The sequence below is a fragment of the Melanotaenia boesemani genome, chromosome 4, assembly GCF_017639745.1.
Source record: "Melanotaenia boesemani isolate fMelBoe1 chromosome 4, fMelBoe1.pri, whole genome shotgun sequence".
Classification (NCBI taxonomy): domain Eukaryota; kingdom Metazoa; phylum Chordata; class Actinopteri; order Atheriniformes; family Melanotaeniidae; genus Melanotaenia; species Melanotaenia boesemani.
Genome location: NC_055685.1, coordinates 30,477,398 through 30,496,877, shown reverse-complemented (window position 1 = coordinate 30,496,877; position 19,480 = coordinate 30,477,398). Strand labels below are relative to the sequence as shown.

Genomic DNA, 19,480 nt, shown 5'->3' with positions numbered 1-19,480 from the left:
GCACCTACTCACCGCTTCCCTTAATGCCTTTTTAACAGTTACTGTCTTCTCTGTGGGTTTGACACTACGCTCGTCCACTTTCTCCCGCTGTGAGCTGAAATTTGACTCGGTTAACACTTCTATCTTGTGGCACCAGTTCAGTAGGAGGCAGCAAAGAGCAAGACAGTTGTTTTGTTTTGTGATTTCTCATCTTTTTATAAGTTATTTACTAGGAAACGTTCACCTGACCTGCCAGAATATTAACAGATGTCTTTGATTTTAAAGTGAATTTTACAGTATATTAATGACAGATTGATACGTGTGCAACAGGTTGTCTGATTGATTACTCAACACAATATACGACGTGTGGACGACCCTACAGCTGGAGCAAACTACTGACAGGGAAATTTGTCTTTCTACTTCATAAAAGTTTTTACTGAAATTTTGTTTAATAAAAATAAAGAATATATTAAACATGGAATGGTGTTTGTTTACTGAGTCTTAGATTACAATTGATTTGCTTTACCTTCATTTGCATTTATTACTAATAATTCTAAGATCTTGATTTATTCCTAAACAAAGAATATTCTTCATTTCTTTGTTGTTGCTTTTCCTCTGCTCATGTTAGTGTGCATCCCTTTTTAGTTCCAAGGTTTTCCATGCAGGGTCAGGGTGAGGGTGGTCCTCACCGGGTGTTAAAATAAAGGGAAAACAACCTCACATGAGCAGTAGCCTGCAGAACAAGCCCAGATCACCGGCTCTCCACCACTGTGCTTGACAGTTTGTATGAGGTCTTTGTGCTGATATGCTGTGTTCAGGTTTTTGTGCATTCTGATCAAACAGCTTCACTTTGGTCTGGATTTATCAAAGGACATTGTCCCAGAAGCCTCGTGGTTTGTTCAGATGCAGTTTTGCAAACCAAAGCCGTGTTGACTGGTTCTTTTTAGAGGAAAGGCGCTTTCTTCCAAACATACCAGACTTGTTCAGTCTTGTTCTGTTTAGATTGTAATAGACTTGAACATTTAATGTGCCAACTGAGGTCTTAGAGAGTCTGAGACGTAGCTCTTGGGGGTTTTTGCAGTTTCTCTGATCATTGCATAATCTGATTCTTGAGCCGAACTTGCTGGGATGTCCACTCCTGGGAAGACTGGCAGCTGTACTATTTCCTCTTGTGAATAATCTTCTAGTCTAATAATCTCTCTGTAGAGACTCTGAATAGTTTGGAAATAACCTTAAAGGGTATTACATGTTCTGTTTGTTTTTTTTTTTATCTGAGGTTGTATTTAACTAAGACTTGCTAAGGCAATTATTTATTACGTCCTAACATCTAACTGAGAGGGAGTACTGTTTTTCACAGAACACAGTCTGGGGGCTCAAAGGTTCAGTGTGTAAGAATTACTGACATCTAGTGGTAAAGATGGGCATAGACATGATCTCAAATACCAAGCACAGCGGTGAATGGACAGTGGCCAAAATTCTTTCAGACATGAACACGTTTTCATCAGAGTGGATCGAGTGGCCTTGTGTGCAACAATGACTGCACTACATGTAAATACTTCAACACTGTGTACATGTGTACTGTCTTTTTCTTTCTGCCTTTTAAGGCGTTATTATTCCAAACTGTGCTCTAGTATCTATCCCTATCAAACAAAGCCAATACTGCAGTTTTTAAGCTAAGAAGGTTCTCATTTCATACACACAGTTGTTTGTCCATTCAGTAAAACTGTAGTAAAAATAGTGGCATGAATATGGCAGCGTCCATGTATGTTGACCCCCGGCGAGTATTGGGACTCAGTGGACTCATAGAAACCAATAGATAAAAAATTTTCTGTCACTTTTGTAATTTTTTTTACACTATCTTTAATACATCTTTAGCAGATCTGGTTATTAAGACGTGATACTGAAACGCTTTTTAAAATACTTATAAATTACAGAAGTAAATGCAGTATTGTATACACTAAATATACACCGTTTTAGTGCACAGTTAGTTGTCCACACACAGGTTTACTGTTTCTAAGTCTCCATAGTTCCATAGTGCCTCCACATAGTTACTGTGAAACAGATGTTTGGGTCTGTTCTGAATGATTAGACACCACACCGTCCATCATTATTATAACAAACCATCCTAAAATACCTAAAGATCTAATTAGATTTCATGGAATCCTGAGCTCTAAGACTTCAAAAATAAAAGTTTGTTCATGCAAAGCTACAGAATCCTTGGCAGAAATGACAGATATGCAGCATTTATTTCCCCTCAGCTCTGAATTTCATCTGTGTGAATTATAACTCGGAGCGCAAAACGTTTCCCAGACAAGGCCATTTCACAGGCAAACCACACGAAAGGAGCAGAGTGTCTTGTCTTATCTTCATGCCCTGGTTGGCGCAGGCGAGAATCCGTTGCTTCAGTTCACCTACAAATCACCCGTGTGCAGCCTGTGGAAAAAAATTCTCTTAAGACTTATCTAGAGCAGTTCAGAGTGACTCGTCCTGATCTATGTGAACAGCAAAAGGAAAAATTCTCTCCCAGTTCAACCCAAACTTAACGAAGCAGGTCAATAATAAAATTTGTGGTTTGCAATGAGTCTATGTAGTTTTATTTAACTCACTGTCATGTTTTTTGTCTCCATATAGCAAATATATTAACCCTTTCTCTGAACATTTTAGTTGTCATTTAAAACAGATGTATCATGCAAACAATATACAGAGTTCTGAATAATGTGAGCTTCATAAGGACACAGAGGACAAACAAAGTAATTATTACAAGATTATTGCTTCATTTTAAAGTTGGAAACTTCTCTCTTCACAGGATAAGTGAGTATAGAAAGTGTGTAACACTTTGCTTTGAGCAATATTTCTATTTGTTACCTTTCTGTACATTCAGTCCCTCTCAAGTGTATAATTTGTGCAAAAATATATATATACATATATTAATAAGAATCTAGGGATTAGTAAAGATGTCGAAACTGCAGTTGCTTCTTGTTTGTTTCTGTTTTTGTCACCATCTTCCAACACAACAAGTGACATTTTAACAGCTAAACATAGTATTAAAGAATAAACACATTTCACTCTTTCTGCTCAGTCTCTTGGTTACAGTTGTAGAAAAGGTGACTGTGGGGTTGGATGTTTTCAGGTCACATCATGGGAAACCTTGCACCTGTCTGTTCAGCACCCTTCTTCACAGGGAGTTGTGTTACCGCAGCGGAGCTCCATGCAGATGGGATATGTCTTATCTTCTGTTTCCCAGTATTCAGATCACATTATCAAACATGTGCATGGACTGCATGATATTCACATCCTGGATGGAGGAGCAAATAGGCAAGATGTCAATGCTTTCAGAGGATCTGGGTGTGAATTTGAGGTCTAATCCACAAATTAGATGATTAAATTTTAAATGACCTTTTGGCATGTCTCCAGGAACTCTTCAATGGTGACCACTCCATCATTGTTCTTGTCCATTTTCTGGAAAAAATGAACACATAATCACAGAATATTTATATGAAATAACATAAGTATATCTTCACAACTACAAGGGCTTTATGTGTAATTTTGGTCTCAAAAGGCAATTCACCTAGAAGTTAAAAATATTTTGAGAAATTATTTTTGTTTTCTACTCTTTGCTGCTAGCTGTAAGAGTTTTTTGTCACAAAGTGTTGAGTATATTCAACAGAGTCTCTGCTTTCATATGTGTATGTGGTTTGCTTGAGGTAGAAACATTAGCAGAAGCTCTGAGTGGACATGCACTGTCAGTGTTTACTGTTTTTCTGTTTACTGTTTTATTATGAGTCCAATTGCTTGGAGGTTGAATTGTTTTCTTGGATGGCAATGCTTCAGCTGTGTTTCTCTCTGTCATTTTTGGTATGCTACATGTTAGTATTAGTGCTTCCGAACATGAGCATAATGTCTACGCTGCACTCTTCTCACACCCCTGTACACGGGGAAGGTATGAACCTTGTTTTAGATATTTAACATCTTTGCATGTATTTATAAGACATATCATCATGACATCAAAAAGACCCATCACTGCTATCATTTGCTTATCATATCAGGTAATGTGTGTGTTGTGTAGGGTAACATGGTGGTGACTGTATGTTTTTACTTTCTTTTAGTGCACTGAACCAGGGATATCACCCCCTGCAGTAGATCTGTTATGGACATTTTTCTTTTCCTTCTTTCAGACTTCACAGAGCCAGCACAATTTGAATAGTTTTATTGGCTTTTATGAAGAGCATCACTAATATGCACTGCTTTTAAAGGCTCTGTTCCTCTTTTGCAACTTTATTTTCTGTGACGGGTTTGCTTTAAGGCCCAGAGGATCAAGCTAAAACTGAGTTACCAGTGCTTCCAGTCACACCATATAAAGTTAAAACAAGTTAAATTAATTTTAATTGTAATATAGCAAAAAACAACTGACAAAGGAGTTTTTTTTATCCTGACTTTAACATGTCCCTCACAGTAATTAGCACACAGCCAAAAGTCTCAATTACCATAGATTTCAATTAATTCCTTGATTTTCTTTGTTGGAAACATCGAGGGGATCAGTACCTGGAAGAAGCTGTCTACATGCTCCTTTGGAGCGCTATCCTTCATGCTGGGGTAGGTATACTTCCCCATCATGTCATAGATGGAGTGCATTATATCTGTCATCTCCTGGAGAAAAAGAAAGGAAGAAAAAGACATATAAAGATGCAGACCTAACGCAAGACAGTATGTCTCAGATACAGACTCTGAGGTGTTAAAGTACCTCTCTGGTGATGCAGCCATCCTTGTTGAGATCATACAGATTAAAGGCCCAGTTGAGTTTATCAGTCATGGAGCCTCTCAAGATGATGGAGAGACTTACAACAAAGTCCTGCAGCAAAGAAAACAAAGTAGAGGATCGAATGAGATCATGAATTTTAACACAGAGTTACAAGGTAAGAATACAGCCAAGGGATGAAGAAGTTAAAGAGAAAAAGGGAAATATCATCACTATAGTGGTTTGGATTTTTTGGACAATTACATGGTACTTGCACAAACTGGCACCCACCATCAGTTTGTGATGAGTGAAATTATTTGAAAAGTTAGGAGATTTATGCAGGATGTGATGATAAATTGGTCTGAAAAAGCTCTGAATTGTCAGTGTTTATAATCCTGATGAAAGGTCCAAGAGAAAAGTTTGTGTCTCACTTCAAAGTTGACTGATCCGTGGTTGTGGGTGTCAAAGGCCTCAAACAGGAAGTGTGCATACATACTTGAATCTGGAAAAAGGACATACAGAGGAAGCAGAATGTTTTATGGGTCAATGACCAGTATTGCTAATCTCATCCTCAATTTTTTGTTATGTTGTTTTGTAATGTATTGTTATTTGTATTAATATTTCCTTCTAGTGAATGTCAAATTGCCGCTAACTGCACTGATTTGCTCTTCAAGGACAAAAAGGACTTTTTGACTTGACACATTTTCAACCGTATTAACAGATTTAAAATCTTGGGAGATGGAGGATACAAGATCTTTCGCTCCACTCGGTTTCTAATCTTTTGTTTTTGTTTAATTGCTTAAAAAACATACCAGGAATATTTAAATATAGAGTGAAAGGAAGAGATGCAACTGACCTCCTTGAGGGAAGAACTGGGAGTAGATGGTTTTAAAGGTCTCCTCATTCACAATGCCACTGGGACACTCCTGCAGAAATCAACAGGATGAAATCATAATGAAATCATAATGTTTTGTAACAAACTATACTTGAGATTCATATACAGAGATGAGCAAGTTAAAAGTACAAGCACATTCACATTTGCAGTATGTGAGAACATGGAAATCAATAATTCCCAGGAATCTTTCACTAACATTTTTGAATCCTCGATACAGGACTTGCAGCTCCTTCTTGCTAAATTTGGTCTGCTGAACAAGAAGGTCAAGTCCCTCAGGTCTGTAACACACTGTCTGCAGTTCACCCTCATCATCTGTACTTCCTGTATGGATGTGTGGAGAGACGGAAATGTTACCCTTTGAGATGCACTTTGAAAAGATAAAATGACAGATACTTAAATACTTTACTGATCCCAAAGGATGGAAAACCAAAGGATGGAAAACCAAAGGAAAAGAGAGGATAAAAGGTAATTAACAGTGACCGTGTACATCCTGATACTTGCCTTGATTAATTGAAGAGCTAGAGTCTGAGCGATAGCAGGGCAGTAGTTTGAGAAAACGCTGCTTTATGGTCTTTTTGGTGGGTTTGGATGGAGGATTACCTGGAAACAACCAATCAGTGGTGAATTTTAAATAAATGTTCTAGCAAAACAGGAATTATGAAGAATTTTTGCCATTTTAATAAATATAAACAATATGGAACTTATGTTGGCTTTACATGTTGGATGAGTCAGCTGTACCACCAGCGCTGTGCAAGCATGCAAATTCTCCATTAGCATGTTAACATGCTCTCAACAACAAGACTAACGTGTTATTATTTAGGAAGTTGGCTTTGTCATGGAGCTCATGATAAAGCTAATATGCTAGCAGTTAGCAGATGGTAGGCTGTATGCATCATTTTCATCTTTGATTAAGTTAGCATGCTAACGTTTGTTAACAGGCACATACATCAAAGTAAAGATGATCTGAGATGGTCATTATCTTCATGAGTCTGGGTCAAAAACATTACAAATCTCAGAGAAATGTAGATAATAAACAAACTTAGCCAGCTTCACCATCAGGTGCAACCTGACAGTTTAAAAGAAATATCTTATTCAACCTCTTACAGTTATTAACTGAGGCCACATGATGCCTCAAAACCAAAACTCTATTACATGGAAATGAGAAGTAATGAGGATTATCTTAGTCCAGTGGATGGCAAAGCATATTTTGACTCCTCCATAAACAAAATTGTCATTCCATCATATAAAACAGGCAAAGAATGAGGTAAAGTCTTGGTAGCCTTAATAAATAATTATAATAAATAATTATTATATATATATATATATATATATATATATATGAATGTCAATTTCTAAGCCAATTAAAAGATTTAGGGCACGGTAGACCATGTTAAAAGTGAGAAAATGTACTATTTTAAATAAATATTAGCTCATCTTCAATTTAATGGAAGCAACATTACAAAAATAAAATTTGATGAAGACAACAAATGCTGGAAAATAAGCTATTACTAAAAAGAAACAGTGAGAAGAACATGTTGCAACATGTTGGTTAATTGGCTATAGGCCAGTATAAAAAGAGCACCTTAGAAAGGCAGAGCACCTTAGAAGTAAAGGTGAGTGTAAGTTCAGCGATCTGCAGAATAACTGCATCAGCACATTGTGGAGCTATTTGAGAATAATATTCCTTAAGTTAAGATTGTAAAGACTTTGAATTATCCATCACCTACTGTACCAAATATCATCAAAAGACACATGCAAGTGACATAGACAAAAATAGATTAGAGACTCCTGAAGATAGGGTTTAATCATAAAAGATTTTATATTCTATCTAACTGTGTCCATCTCCATCAGACTGCATTGATTCATACTAAAACACTGGATTCTGGTTCTTTTGAAGTGATCTTAGATCAGTTTTCATTGATCTTTGTAGGATCTCTGATGAGCTCCTTCACAGAACAACTCAGCTTGTTCTCCTATCGGATATCAACCTTACTTCTTCCAGCAGTAGCCACAGAGGAGCTCTCAGCCTGTGAAGGCGCCTTGATCTTTGCAGACTAAATCCAAATCCAGACATAGAAACTTCATATTGATCGCATGCTATCCAAGAACAGACTGCAGATGGGAATTAGTGCACAGACGAATTCACTTTTCTTTTCTATACATGCCTTTCTCTCTGCTTCTCATCTTGTTCCTTTTTGCATACGTTTGTATATGTTCTTCACTATTTGAACTTTGTCATATTATTTATTCCCTCTAAAGTGTTGTCCTTTAGTATCACAGTAACACTATTAAGTATCCTACCACCAATCAATCTATAGATTGATAATATTATCATTTACACAAAATTAAATAGAGACAGTGTGAAAATCCAGAAGCTGAAAAAGCTTAAAATTATTTTTAAAGTCTTTCCAATATATTTATGGAGGTTTATTACCACTAGAGGGCAGCATTTGGTAAGTCACCTTACAGTAGGCTGTAAAAGTCAACTGGTGGAAAGATGGCAAGCAATTTTATAGCAGCATTATTATTCTAAATGTATTCTACGTTTTATAAGAAGTGTCATTACAGTAAACAAACAAGTCATCAAAAATGTGGGGAAATGCAGAATGACTTAACAAAAGCATCAATCAGGTAGCACATAACAGCAACTCCTGCAGTTTTACTACTAAAATATCTGCAGCTGAAAACCCAAAACTGTTAATTCACCATTATATGTTTCTAATGTCCACAAAACAAACTGATTTTACTCTGCCTTTCAAACTTACTTTATTATTATTTTACTTTAAGCATCCTTCAAGGTTTTCCATCACAATTTTTCCTTTTTTATCCCATAATTATCCCCTCGAAGTGATTAGTTCTGTCCCTCCCCCAGTGGTTGCCTTTAACTCTTTGTTATCATGAACGTATAGGACAGTTGATTCTAAGGTCACTTATTATTGGTACTGTAAACAAATAAAGCTTTAGACAACTCCACATACACACCTATACACACAGGCAACACACAAACACCTGAGGTTATAAAACAGGAGACTAGAAATATATTTAAAAAAAAGGGGGGGGGGGTTGATTTTCTTTGCAGCAGGTATTTTTAGATCATGGAGTGAAGGGCATTTATATTTTCTTTTGCTTGTCTTTGATATGATTGTTTTACACAAAAGACAAGAACTAAAGGCAAGACTGAGCCAAAAGCTTCTCTAGGCTCAGTCTATAAGTTATAACTGACTGTTTGTCTAAATTCTGTTAAATAATAAACAAGAGTACAGTAATTATTTGTTTTCTTTATTTTACATTCCACATAAACTTCTTTCTTTAGTTCCTATCTCCTTTCATTTCTAGTTATGAAAAGAGGCTGTGTTTACCTTCCAGATATTCTGTAATGATCCAGACAGAAGTTCAGTTAACTCAGAACTGGGTTAAATATAAGTTTCTTAAAGCATAAACAGGTTTTGAGAACAGCAAGGACAGGCTCTAATGTCTGGATTGCTCTGGCTTCTCTGTACCAGCAGTTTAGCTGAAATCTGTCCAAGGTAATAATTAGGAGTAACTAACAGAGAGACACAGGTTACAGGAGAGCAGGTGGTGAGTGCTGAAAGATAAGCTGGGGTTTGTGAGAAGTCCAAACCAGATGATCCCATGAGTGGGACATCACAAATAAATATGTATTTTACTCAGTCTCCCTTCCATTATACACCATTGGAAAGCTAGGATTCTTGAGGATGGATGGATGGATGGATGGACGGATGGACGGATGGACGGATGGATTCCAGGCTGCAATCATAACTAGATGCAGTAAGACCAGTCACAAAAACAGTTTATCTTTAAAGCCATACTGTAAACCAGTAGCAGACGACACTGCAACAGAAACTGTCCTGTTACATCAGCAAGCGTCCAGTAAAAGTGGTTCAGTAAGATAATAGGTCCACCAAACGTCTTTTATCCATAAAAAACCCTTTTAGGTGAAAAATGCAGTTTTTTAAGGGATTAATCTGACAAGCGTTCTCCAGGTCCAAGGTTCAACCCCATTCTTTCCAAAAAATCCATCCAGAAAAACAAGTTTTGTCCAGAATCCCAGATCTAATCTAAAAACAGTCCCTAGTCCAAAAGACTATATAAGTTTAGAATCAGAATTTTTTTACTACAAGGCTGGGGCAGGCAGGCTTGGGAATCCAGGGACAAAAACAGGGTTGAAGGGATTGAAAGAAAGTCTGGATACACTCATGGGAAAAACTGATGATCTGGCAGTGGGAAGATGAGAGACTGCTGCAACACAGGAGAGGAGAATCTGCAACCAGCACTGACAATGAACCAGATAAAGTTTAGAAAATCTCACTACACCCTGAGACCATGATATATTCAGCTAGTCAGGATTTACTTATTTTTTTATACTGGGGGTACATGGTGCAAGTGTGCCACTGACTCCAGTTTTATTCCCTCCCCTCTCTGTTGTACTTTTGTAGCTGTGATTTAATTTTTTGGTTTTTGGCATGAAAATAGGAATAAGCACCCGACACTTCAATTTTAGCTTTACTTGTGACCTGCAAGTTTACAGCAAAGTCACCATGGTAATTCAATTAATACAAAAATATTATGGTGTTAGTTCAAGCTTGAACTAACACCATCTCTCAATTAAGGCTCAAGCCGTTCATTAAACACATTTCAGCTGCATCTAATTCTAGACGAGACGCTGGTCGCTCCAGAGCAAATATCTGTCAATATCCAACCTAAAACTGTTTTAACTGCACTCTCCCTCTTTCTCATCTCATTTGGTTATATTTTTAAAAATAAGGTAAAATTGACTGTTTTTGTAACACGTTACGTGACCTCAAACTGCGTTGTGCGCTCCCGACGCAAGCGAGCTGCGAGTGTGGTTCACCTGCTGCTCGTGCACGGTGACATACAGAGACAGAATATGTCCATGAGCTGGATCCTCTATTTGAAATTAACGCTCTTGCTACGCATTTGAGTTGAAATATATATCTCCTCCCGTCTGAATTATCTGAAATAACGTATGATAAATATTTGTCAAAAATTAATTGTAGCATCTATACTGGGGCACAGCTCATTTATACTAGGGCACGTGCCTCATTAAATGGGGTCTGGCGACACCTCAGTGTTGAGCTGTACATATGTTCCACTGTGGAAACCAAGCCAACCTCAGAGGCCACTGCTACTGGTGGGGGTCCTCCCCCTGAAAACCCATGGAGCTGGTGGCTTGAATGTGCTTTGAATTAAGTGTGCACCCTCTGCAGGGTCATCAATAAAAGGCCAAGCAATGGTAACCAAAAAGGAAATCTGTCTCTATCTAGCTGCATCTTTCTCCGTCTATCTCTTTAGTTTAGCTTTCTCTAGCTCGCTCTTTAAATAGGCCTGTATGGACAGGGCTCAGCTGAACCCAGTTTTACTGTTAGCCAACCAGAGGCAGTGTAGGTCAGGTGTTCGTGAAATTGGGGAGGGGGTTTAATAAGGTATTCGTTATTTTTAATGAATACCATGTTCTTTTTCATTTAATTTCATGTTCAGTACTTGTCTAGTTGTGTTTCTTTAGTTACATTGCTGACAGATTTATTGATTGTTCAAGACAGTCAAGGTAGTGATAAGTTTTTTTTTGTTTTTTGTTTGTTTGTTTGTTTGTTTGGTTTTGTTTTTTGTTACTTTTATATATAAAAAAAAGAATGAGTGGCGAGAGCGCAGCATTCTACCAGGTGGAACTTTCTTTTGGGAGTCAAACCTTTGAGAAACAGATAAGCTAAGCTTGAACGTTAGCCTTTCCCTGTTCAGGCTAGTTCTGGTGCATAAGTTACCATGGTTACTGAGCGGGCATTCCAATAAGCCACGTTGATGGAACGGAACTGGCTTAAATGAGCCAGACTTATCAAGATAAGCCAGGCTTTCCCTTAATCCAGCTTTCTGGAATACCCAGGTGAGCCAGGTGTAGTTTTCAGTTTCCAAGAAACACAGTGACAGCAAAATAAAACTGATCTGCTATGGGAACAGAATTAGGGCTTAGAAACGTTAAACTAGATTTTCTTTTATCTGTTTCCATTTTTGTACAATTGAACTCCTGGGCAAATTGTCACTCATCAGTTTTCTCACCAGTTTCTGTCTTGGACTTTCATCCAAAGCCCATTTACTCCTGAAAGGAGGATGGAGTGAAGTGAGCTATAAAGATTTGCTTTCATGCATTTTCATTTATAGAAAGCAGGAGAAGGAGGCCAATGTGCTGTCGGGTTTGATGTTTTACTAGAAGGGCCAAAAGAAAGTCATTTGTGGGATATAATTTGTTCCTTGTTGTTTAAATTTTCCTAAATTATTATTATTATTTGTTTTTAAATGTTTGTTTTTTTTCATTTTGGGGCATGTAAACACACACTTTATGAGCATGTGAAAACTTCCATTTTAATCTGATTGAATCCGATGACACTGAAGACGTATTTGTACATATAAACATAGCTACTGACTCTGCTGTTGTCTTCTTTTGCTGGATGATTTTATCCAAATTAACACACAGCAGATTTTAAACAGCTGATCACGGCTGCACCTCATCCTGTCTGTTTCTGGTTGGTCAACATGTTTTAATGGATCATGCCATGTCATCGCTTGACATTTCTGGAACCTTTCACATCTGATTTATCCACGTTAAGCTTCTCATTTTTCAGTAATCCCATCTAAAATGCAACAGCAAATATTTGGTGCCCAGAGCAGGTTGTCATCAGTCACGCATTGTATGCAATGACATAACAACATGAAAAATGCTGTAATAACACCAGACCTGACTTTCCAGAGGTGTTATTAAGATGTCATGTGGATTAACTTTGAGGCTTTTAAAGCTGTTGGTTTAACATTTTTAATTTTGCTCCCAGATTCTTTCAGCAATTTTCTAACTTATTCAACACACTAAAGCTAATTTCATTTCTCATCTCCCACAGCGACTTTACTTGTTTTTACTAACCGGCATGTTTACATAGGCTTTGTTTTGTATGTTGTACTTGTATGTTTTCCACATTATACAGATTTTTCAGGTGTTGATACATTTTAAAATATTCATCCTTAATCTTATTATAAGATATTCTGCACTTATAACAAAGACAGAAATGTTTCAGTGTTTCACCAGGAAGTGATTTTTCTCATGAAGTATTAAACAAAGCTCCAACTGTCCCATGCATGCATTAAAAATGAGAACGATATGTCAATGGCACCAGCCATTTCTCAGCTCTAGAAGTCCTCCAGGTGACTTTAAATAAATCAATTTGAAGAAATGAAGCCCTCTTAGATCAATATACTCTTCCTTCTCGTTATTAACACATTTAAAGGGAACTTTACCTACTGCTGCCATCAACTCAAGCTGAAAGTACTTAAGTCATTGAGGGAAAAGGTCATAAACACTAAAAGGACTCTGGAGATGAAAAAGACCTTTATCCTGTCCTCTCTACTACGTGATGAAGACCGTGGAACAGCTGCTGTTCCATCACCTGAGGCCACAGACCCACCACGCTCTTGAACCTCTGCAGTTTGCTTGGGAGAAGGTGGGAATAGAGGATGCCATCATCTTTTTGCTCTACCGATCTGTCTCTGCCTTGGACAGAGGCAGTGGTGCTGTGAGGATTACATTCTCCAGTGCCTTTAATACCATCCAGCCACTGCTTCTCAGGGACAAACTGACAGTGATGGGAGTAGAATCACACCTGGTGGCATGGATTACAGACTATCTGACTGGCAGACCTCAGTGCGTGAGGCTGGGGGACTGCAGGTCCAACGCTCGTCAGCAGCAGAGGAGCACTGCAAGGAACTGTGCTCTCTCCATTCCTGTTCACCCTCTACACATCTGACTTTCAGTACAACTCTGAGTTCTGCCATGTACAGAAGTTCGCAGACAACACAGTTATTGTGGGTTGTATCAGGAGTGGACAGGAGGATAGTACAGAGAACTGATCCAGGACTTCGTCATACCTGGGAGTGCAGCTGGATGATTGCTGGACTGGACTGCCAGCACAGATCCTCTGTGCAGGAAAGGACTGAGCCATCTGTGCTTCCTCAGAAGGCTGGCATCCTTCAATTATTATTATTATTATTATTATTGTGGATCATGTAATGAAGGGGTGTTAAACTCTGGCCCTCTGGGCCACTGTCCTGCAGGATTTAAATGTTTTCCTGCTTCATAACACCTGACTCAAATTAATGGGTCATTGAGTAAAACACAATAACAAGCTGTTGGATCCATTTCATTTGAATCAAGATGTTGGAGCAGGGAAGAACCTAAAACCTGCCAGACACTGGCCCTTGAAGACCAAAGTTTCACATCCCTGATGTAATGGATTTGAATCTGGATTTGTAATGGATCTACAATAAACTGGATTGAATTGGACTGTGTTTGTAAAAGTGACGAGGTTATTTTGTCATGAAGTGAAGTGTCAAAGATTAATCTTTTAAATAAAGAACAAAATTATTGGTTAAAACAAAGCTGGTTGAGACAAGCCACACACTGATCTATCATGTATGTTTGTACTTTCACTTGTGTTTTGTATCTACGTTGGGAGGTCATGACAGCTTAAGCAGGGTCATACAGCTAATGTTGCCAGGCAACAGCCTCTGTATCATCATAATCCCTGCCTGTGAGATTATAGAAGAAACATGAACCCACACTATCACACATAAACATCCAGATTCTCCTGTTTCTTCTGAGATTCTTACCTTATCTCTAAATCTTTACAATATATCATGTTTAGGGAAAAAGGAAGTTATGATAATAATCAAAAAAAAAAAAAAACAAACTCATCAGGCGAGCGGGCTCTGTGGTTGGCATGAAGCTGGACTCCCTGGTGACAGTGGCAGAGAGGAGAACACTAAAAAAACTACTGGCTATTGTGAATGATGCCAGTCACCCTCTGCACACTGTCATCAGTGCACAGAGAAGCCTGACCAGTAACAGGCTGCTCCTCCCCAAGAGTAGGACCAACCGGCTCAGAGACTCCTTTGTCCCCCGAGCCATCAAACTGTACAACTCTGTATTAGGCAGGAGGGGGAGAAGGAGGGGGGAGAGGGAGGTGTGCAGTCCGCCTGATACAACACATGCACAATAACTCATACAAACAGTTGCTATAACTTATACGTGCAATAGTGAACTGGGAATCTGTTCCACCTCTACTGTGTACTATGCTTGTTTATATTGTTTTATTAACAATTTTATTATTAACTTATTTTATTGTTATATATTGTTATTGTTATATATTGTTATATATTATTTTGTTGTTATATTTTATTTTATTTTACTGTTATTATTGTTATATATTGTTATTGTTATATATTGTTATATTTATTGCATTCTATTTGCCTCTATTTGCTTTGTACTGTATATATTGTGTACCACTCTACAATGGTCAGGCTTGAAGGTTCTAACACATTAACAAACATTTTATTTCATCTTGTATTAAAAACTCAACCTTTCTATAAATAAGGTTCATTGAGCTGAAAGTCTAAATAGATTTTAGGAATCGACTCTTTCAGATTGAAATGGTCATCGCTAATCAAGTCTAGACTTGAAGGGAGATGCTCTGCAGTTGGTGATGTTAAATTGGTTGGGATATTGCAGTTTGGAAAAGCTGTGTTTAAGCCTTCAGTCAATTTTCTGACTTTCATCAACCATGTGAATTATCACAGAACAGTGGATGGAATAAGTTAACACCCAACTTTCTTTTCAGTTTTATAACAAAATAAATTCAGTTAAAAATAAGGAATAAAGAAAATGAAAATTGACTAAATATTATTTAAAATCAAATAATAATTGATAAATTAAATAATTAAAAAATAAATACACCAATAACAATAAAATAAAATAATAATATAAAAAGATATATATTTTTTAAAAAACAGGTGCTTTGTTGCAAATTTGACTCAACAAGCATCAAATGGTTAAAGCTGATCTGGCATCTGTGGAGTTTACAGTTCGCTGTAAATGGGATTACTGAAACCTCTCATTGTTTTCAGCGCTCAAACATACATGCCACTGAACATGTTCTCAGGACGAAGTTAAGTATTTTTTATTGTTAAGATGTTTAAAATTCCTAGACAGCCCTGAGTTGTATTTTTTGTTTTATCCACACAAACACATTTTTATATAAATGTGCATTTATTTTAAGAAAAAGAAACAATGAGACATAATCAGAAACTGAATTTTTTCTTAAAAAAAATTTCATTCTCAGGTAAATTTCACTAACATGATAAGTTAGGCACCTGGCCATGACGTTATGTTCACCTGTGCAGCAGTCGAAGTCACTGCAACATGTCAACAGCAGCAAAGAAACTGATGACTTGACAAAGATCCTTTGTATTTATAATGTATGAACACTAAAGTAAACAGCATGGCATTTTTAGCAGCTTTATGCTGGAACAGCTGAACATGAAGACCATTTTTATCCAGTCTGAATGGTTTTTAGATAAAGCTGATAAATATTTTAGATGCACTTTTTCATCAGAACTTGTTGTTAGTTTTCTCCGTGAATACCTGTTATTAAAAGTGGAACGCAAAAGGCTGAGCTGCTTAGTTTTGGCCCTCAGGCTGGGCTTCTCCTGAACACCACCTAAAGCCTCAGCGTTCATGCACCTGTTCACCGTTTAGTTAACCTGCTGCTGAATAGAAATTATATTAACTATTGTGCCAGCAACAATGTCCTGCCTTTAAATAAGCAGTCATCTGCACACTTTATATATTTCCATGTCTAAAAGAAAGAAATGGAAAAATATGCTGAAATCTTAATGGGAACAACAGTGTGCTGCCCTGTGAATTATTGAGAGGTTATTTTTACCTGTTCCTTTTTCTAATTTCACTGGAAATGACTATTTCTGGCAGTTGTCAGTAGTATGAAAGACCAGCTTCACAAAGGGCTGAGAAATCTGTCTGATCTCCACAAAAGAGAAACTATTACACTGAAATGTTAAAAAAAAAAAAAAGACAGAAGGAGGAGCCTGACTGATCTCTTTAGGCAACAAACACATACACTGGGAGGTTTAACTTCAGGTTTCCTGTCTTTTCTCTTTTAAACCAGGCCATTTGTTCATGTGAACTAAAGTTCTACTTATAATTTACACACTCAAAGACATCTCAGTTTTATGGTAATATTTTGTTTGAATTATTCTTTTAATGGGGCAGAATTATTGCTCATAACTTTGATAAAAGGGGTAAAATGACAGTGGGGATGCTTGTTGGGGACTTGAACTTTGAACAGACTGTTCTAGATGTTTTTAACAAGCTGCTGTAAGAACTGTGTTTAGATTTTTTTGTTCTTCTTCTTCTTTCTTTTTGAACTCTTCATGATAGAGTTGGTATCTTTATATGTGCTTGTGTTCAATAAAAAAAAGACCTTCATATATAGAATATAAGAAATAATAAATCAAAATAAATATACACAAAACAAGTTATTATTTTAATAAAATATGTTTGTATTAGCATTTAAAGGGATAAATAATTACAATAAACTACATATTTGGATTGGAGAGAAGTTGACTGAGAGATCTAAGAATTAAAAGCGGGGGAAAAAAATCACTCAAACATCTCCAATGTTTTGGAGGAAGAGGACTTTTTGTCCTCTGGCCCAAAAGAGTTTATTTGCCCTCTGTGTTTTGTTGATCTTTAGGAACTTTTTAAACTGGAAATCTTCAAGAGAAACACTTTTTTTTTTTACTTGGGACTCCAAACATTTCTTTGATCAGTGTGACCAAACAGTCTTATCTTTGTCCCAAGGTTGTTAAACCTCCCTTCACCAGCCATTGTTTTTGTTTTTTTAAATGTGTGCTCTACAGCAAATTGTAGTTGAGTTTAAAAATGATCTTTTTGGATCAATGGCTTCTTTCTTAGACAGCAGCCTCTGGATTCATGATGTAAAACTCATTTAGCTTTAAGCATTAAAATCCAAGCAGCATGAAATCATGTGTTTAAGTTTCTAAAGTTATTTTTTTTTACCATCCATACCAAAATCCATGTTTGCAGGATGATCCGAATACAAGACTGAATAGGAGGCATCAGCAAGGTAAACAAAAGTAAGTACTGTGCAGAGGCAGATAATCCAAAAATATGAGACAATCATAACATCACAAGTAAAATCAAGACTTAATTTGCATGAATAACAGATCTGAATTTGCAAATTATGAGATTCTTGCACTGAATAAAAATCAAGGAGCTGAAATACTGCAGGAGGAAATAATTCAAGGTATGGCAACCGGTTAACCTTGAACAGAAGTAAACAACAGCAATGTGCATAGTTGGACCAAGGCTAACTGATGCTAATATATTAAACCCAGAAAGACTAAATCCATACCAAAACACAAGCCAACCCACAGACCATGATGCCCTCAAGTGTGGGTAACAGTTTCAATCTTTTTCCAGACTTTGGCAAAGTGGGGGCACCTCCCATAACTTAACTAAAAATGCTGAAACTGACTATAGTGGAATCTGCAGCTGGGACTTTTCCCTGATCTGACATGGACTTTCTCATTTTCAGTCTCACACACTCAAGAAGGTATGAAGTCACTCTAAAACACATTCTCTGACTTTCAGTACGGCAGAATTTACATATTCTTTCATTTTCCCTATGTTGATCCCAAAAGCATCAAATTACTTTTCTCTGTTAATTACTGTGGTAATTACTTTTTTCTGCCCACAAGAAAGATTCAAAGAAACTGCTAAAAGTCCAAAAATGCCACAAAAATCATGTCTACACTCACTGAACATGAATGAATTAAACAAACATGTGAATCAAACACAGTTCTTTATATGAGGACGGTTTCCTTCCACAGTCTACACTCCGTGTCTTCACAGATTTAACGTGATATAATATTCTGGAACATTTTCCATAAAATTCCAGCTCAGAAACACGAACATGATTATGATGGAATCCTTTTAGATTTATGCTTCTGTGGTCGTTTTTTAATAAAGCGGCAGGGGGGTGATGTAAAGTTCAAGCAGAGGTAAAATATGTGTTATGTCAGACTGTTAGAAAATGATGCTGCTCTTGAAGCAGCTGTTCTGCTGAACGTCTTTCAAACACACCGAATCTCTGATGTCAAATGACCACAAATCATAAACAGCCCAAACTCATAGGAGGTGAAGCCAGGTCGGGAAATACGATCAAATAAATATGTTGGGGGGAAACTAACCTGTGAGAGGGTCGTAAGATCTGTCCAGTTCTCTGGAGTCCGACAAACTCTGATCCTGACTCCTGGATTTCATCTTTTTCCCCACTTTACGGCGTTGTACCTGCAGAATTCGTGAGTGCGTCCGAGCTGCGGTTCATCTACGACCTCTTCTGTGCAGCGATTCCCGTTTGCATGTAAATTCCTGCGAGCGTCAATCTGTGCGCGCGGCACACTGATGAACAGGGAACGAGAAAGTGGACGCAAAGCTCGTCCCTCTGCGCCTCTCTAGCAGCAGCACTCCCACGTACACATTTTGAGTCAGTTCAGATTTTATAATGAGTTTGATTTTACTTTTCAGAGAATCGAAAGGTTAGAGTTGCCAACTGCTGGAGCGCGCGCATTTATTGCAATGGAAAGAGCGTCGACACGAACCCGTGGTGGGGTGGTGAAGCAGGAGAGGGGTGGAGGGGTGCAGGACAGAATAGCATCTAATCTGTGTCTGACTAATGGATGCTGCCACTTTGGCTCCCGAACTTGAGGCGCTAGGATTAAGTAAAACCCTCCGATCAATACGGTGTTAACTCCACTTCCTTAAATTTAGTTAATGAATAACTTTCTCCCATTTAATAAGAGGCGAGAACCAAGGTCACGATAGAAGAAAATCAATTAATTCTATCCTTAAATACGCAGCATAGGCTGGATGAGGCTCCTAGCTACTTTACAGGATAAACTCAAAGATTTCAGCA

General features: G+C 37.5%; 1 protein-coding gene across 2 annotated transcripts; it reads right to left on the bottom strand.

Annotated features, from left to right (window-relative positions):
• Positions 1 to 1,955: 1,955 nt before the first annotated feature.
• Positions 1,956 to 19,092, bottom strand: LOC121638001 (Kv channel-interacting protein 2-like). Of its 2 annotated transcripts, none has more exons than XM_041982413.1 (9): positions 18,756 to 19,092; positions 6,111 to 6,209; positions 5,806 to 5,930; positions 5,571 to 5,640; positions 5,146 to 5,216; positions 4,721 to 4,828; positions 4,464 to 4,626; positions 3,376 to 3,438; positions 1,956 to 3,274 (listed from the first exon to the last, which is right to left on the bottom strand). In XM_041982413.1, exons 1-8 carry the CDS (start codon positions 18,826 to 18,828, stop codon positions 3,419 to 3,421), a joined length of 729 nt encoding a protein of 242 aa, XP_041838347.1. In that variant the 5' UTR covers positions 18,829 to 19,092; the 3' UTR covers positions 1,956 to 3,274; positions 3,376 to 3,418. The 2 variants fall into 2 exon arrangements, with proteins under 2 accessions (XP_041838347.1, XP_041838346.1); XM_041982412.1 differs by having other exon boundaries at positions 1,957 to 3,274; positions 4,522 to 4,626.
• Positions 19,093 to 19,480: the final 388 nt, after the last annotated feature.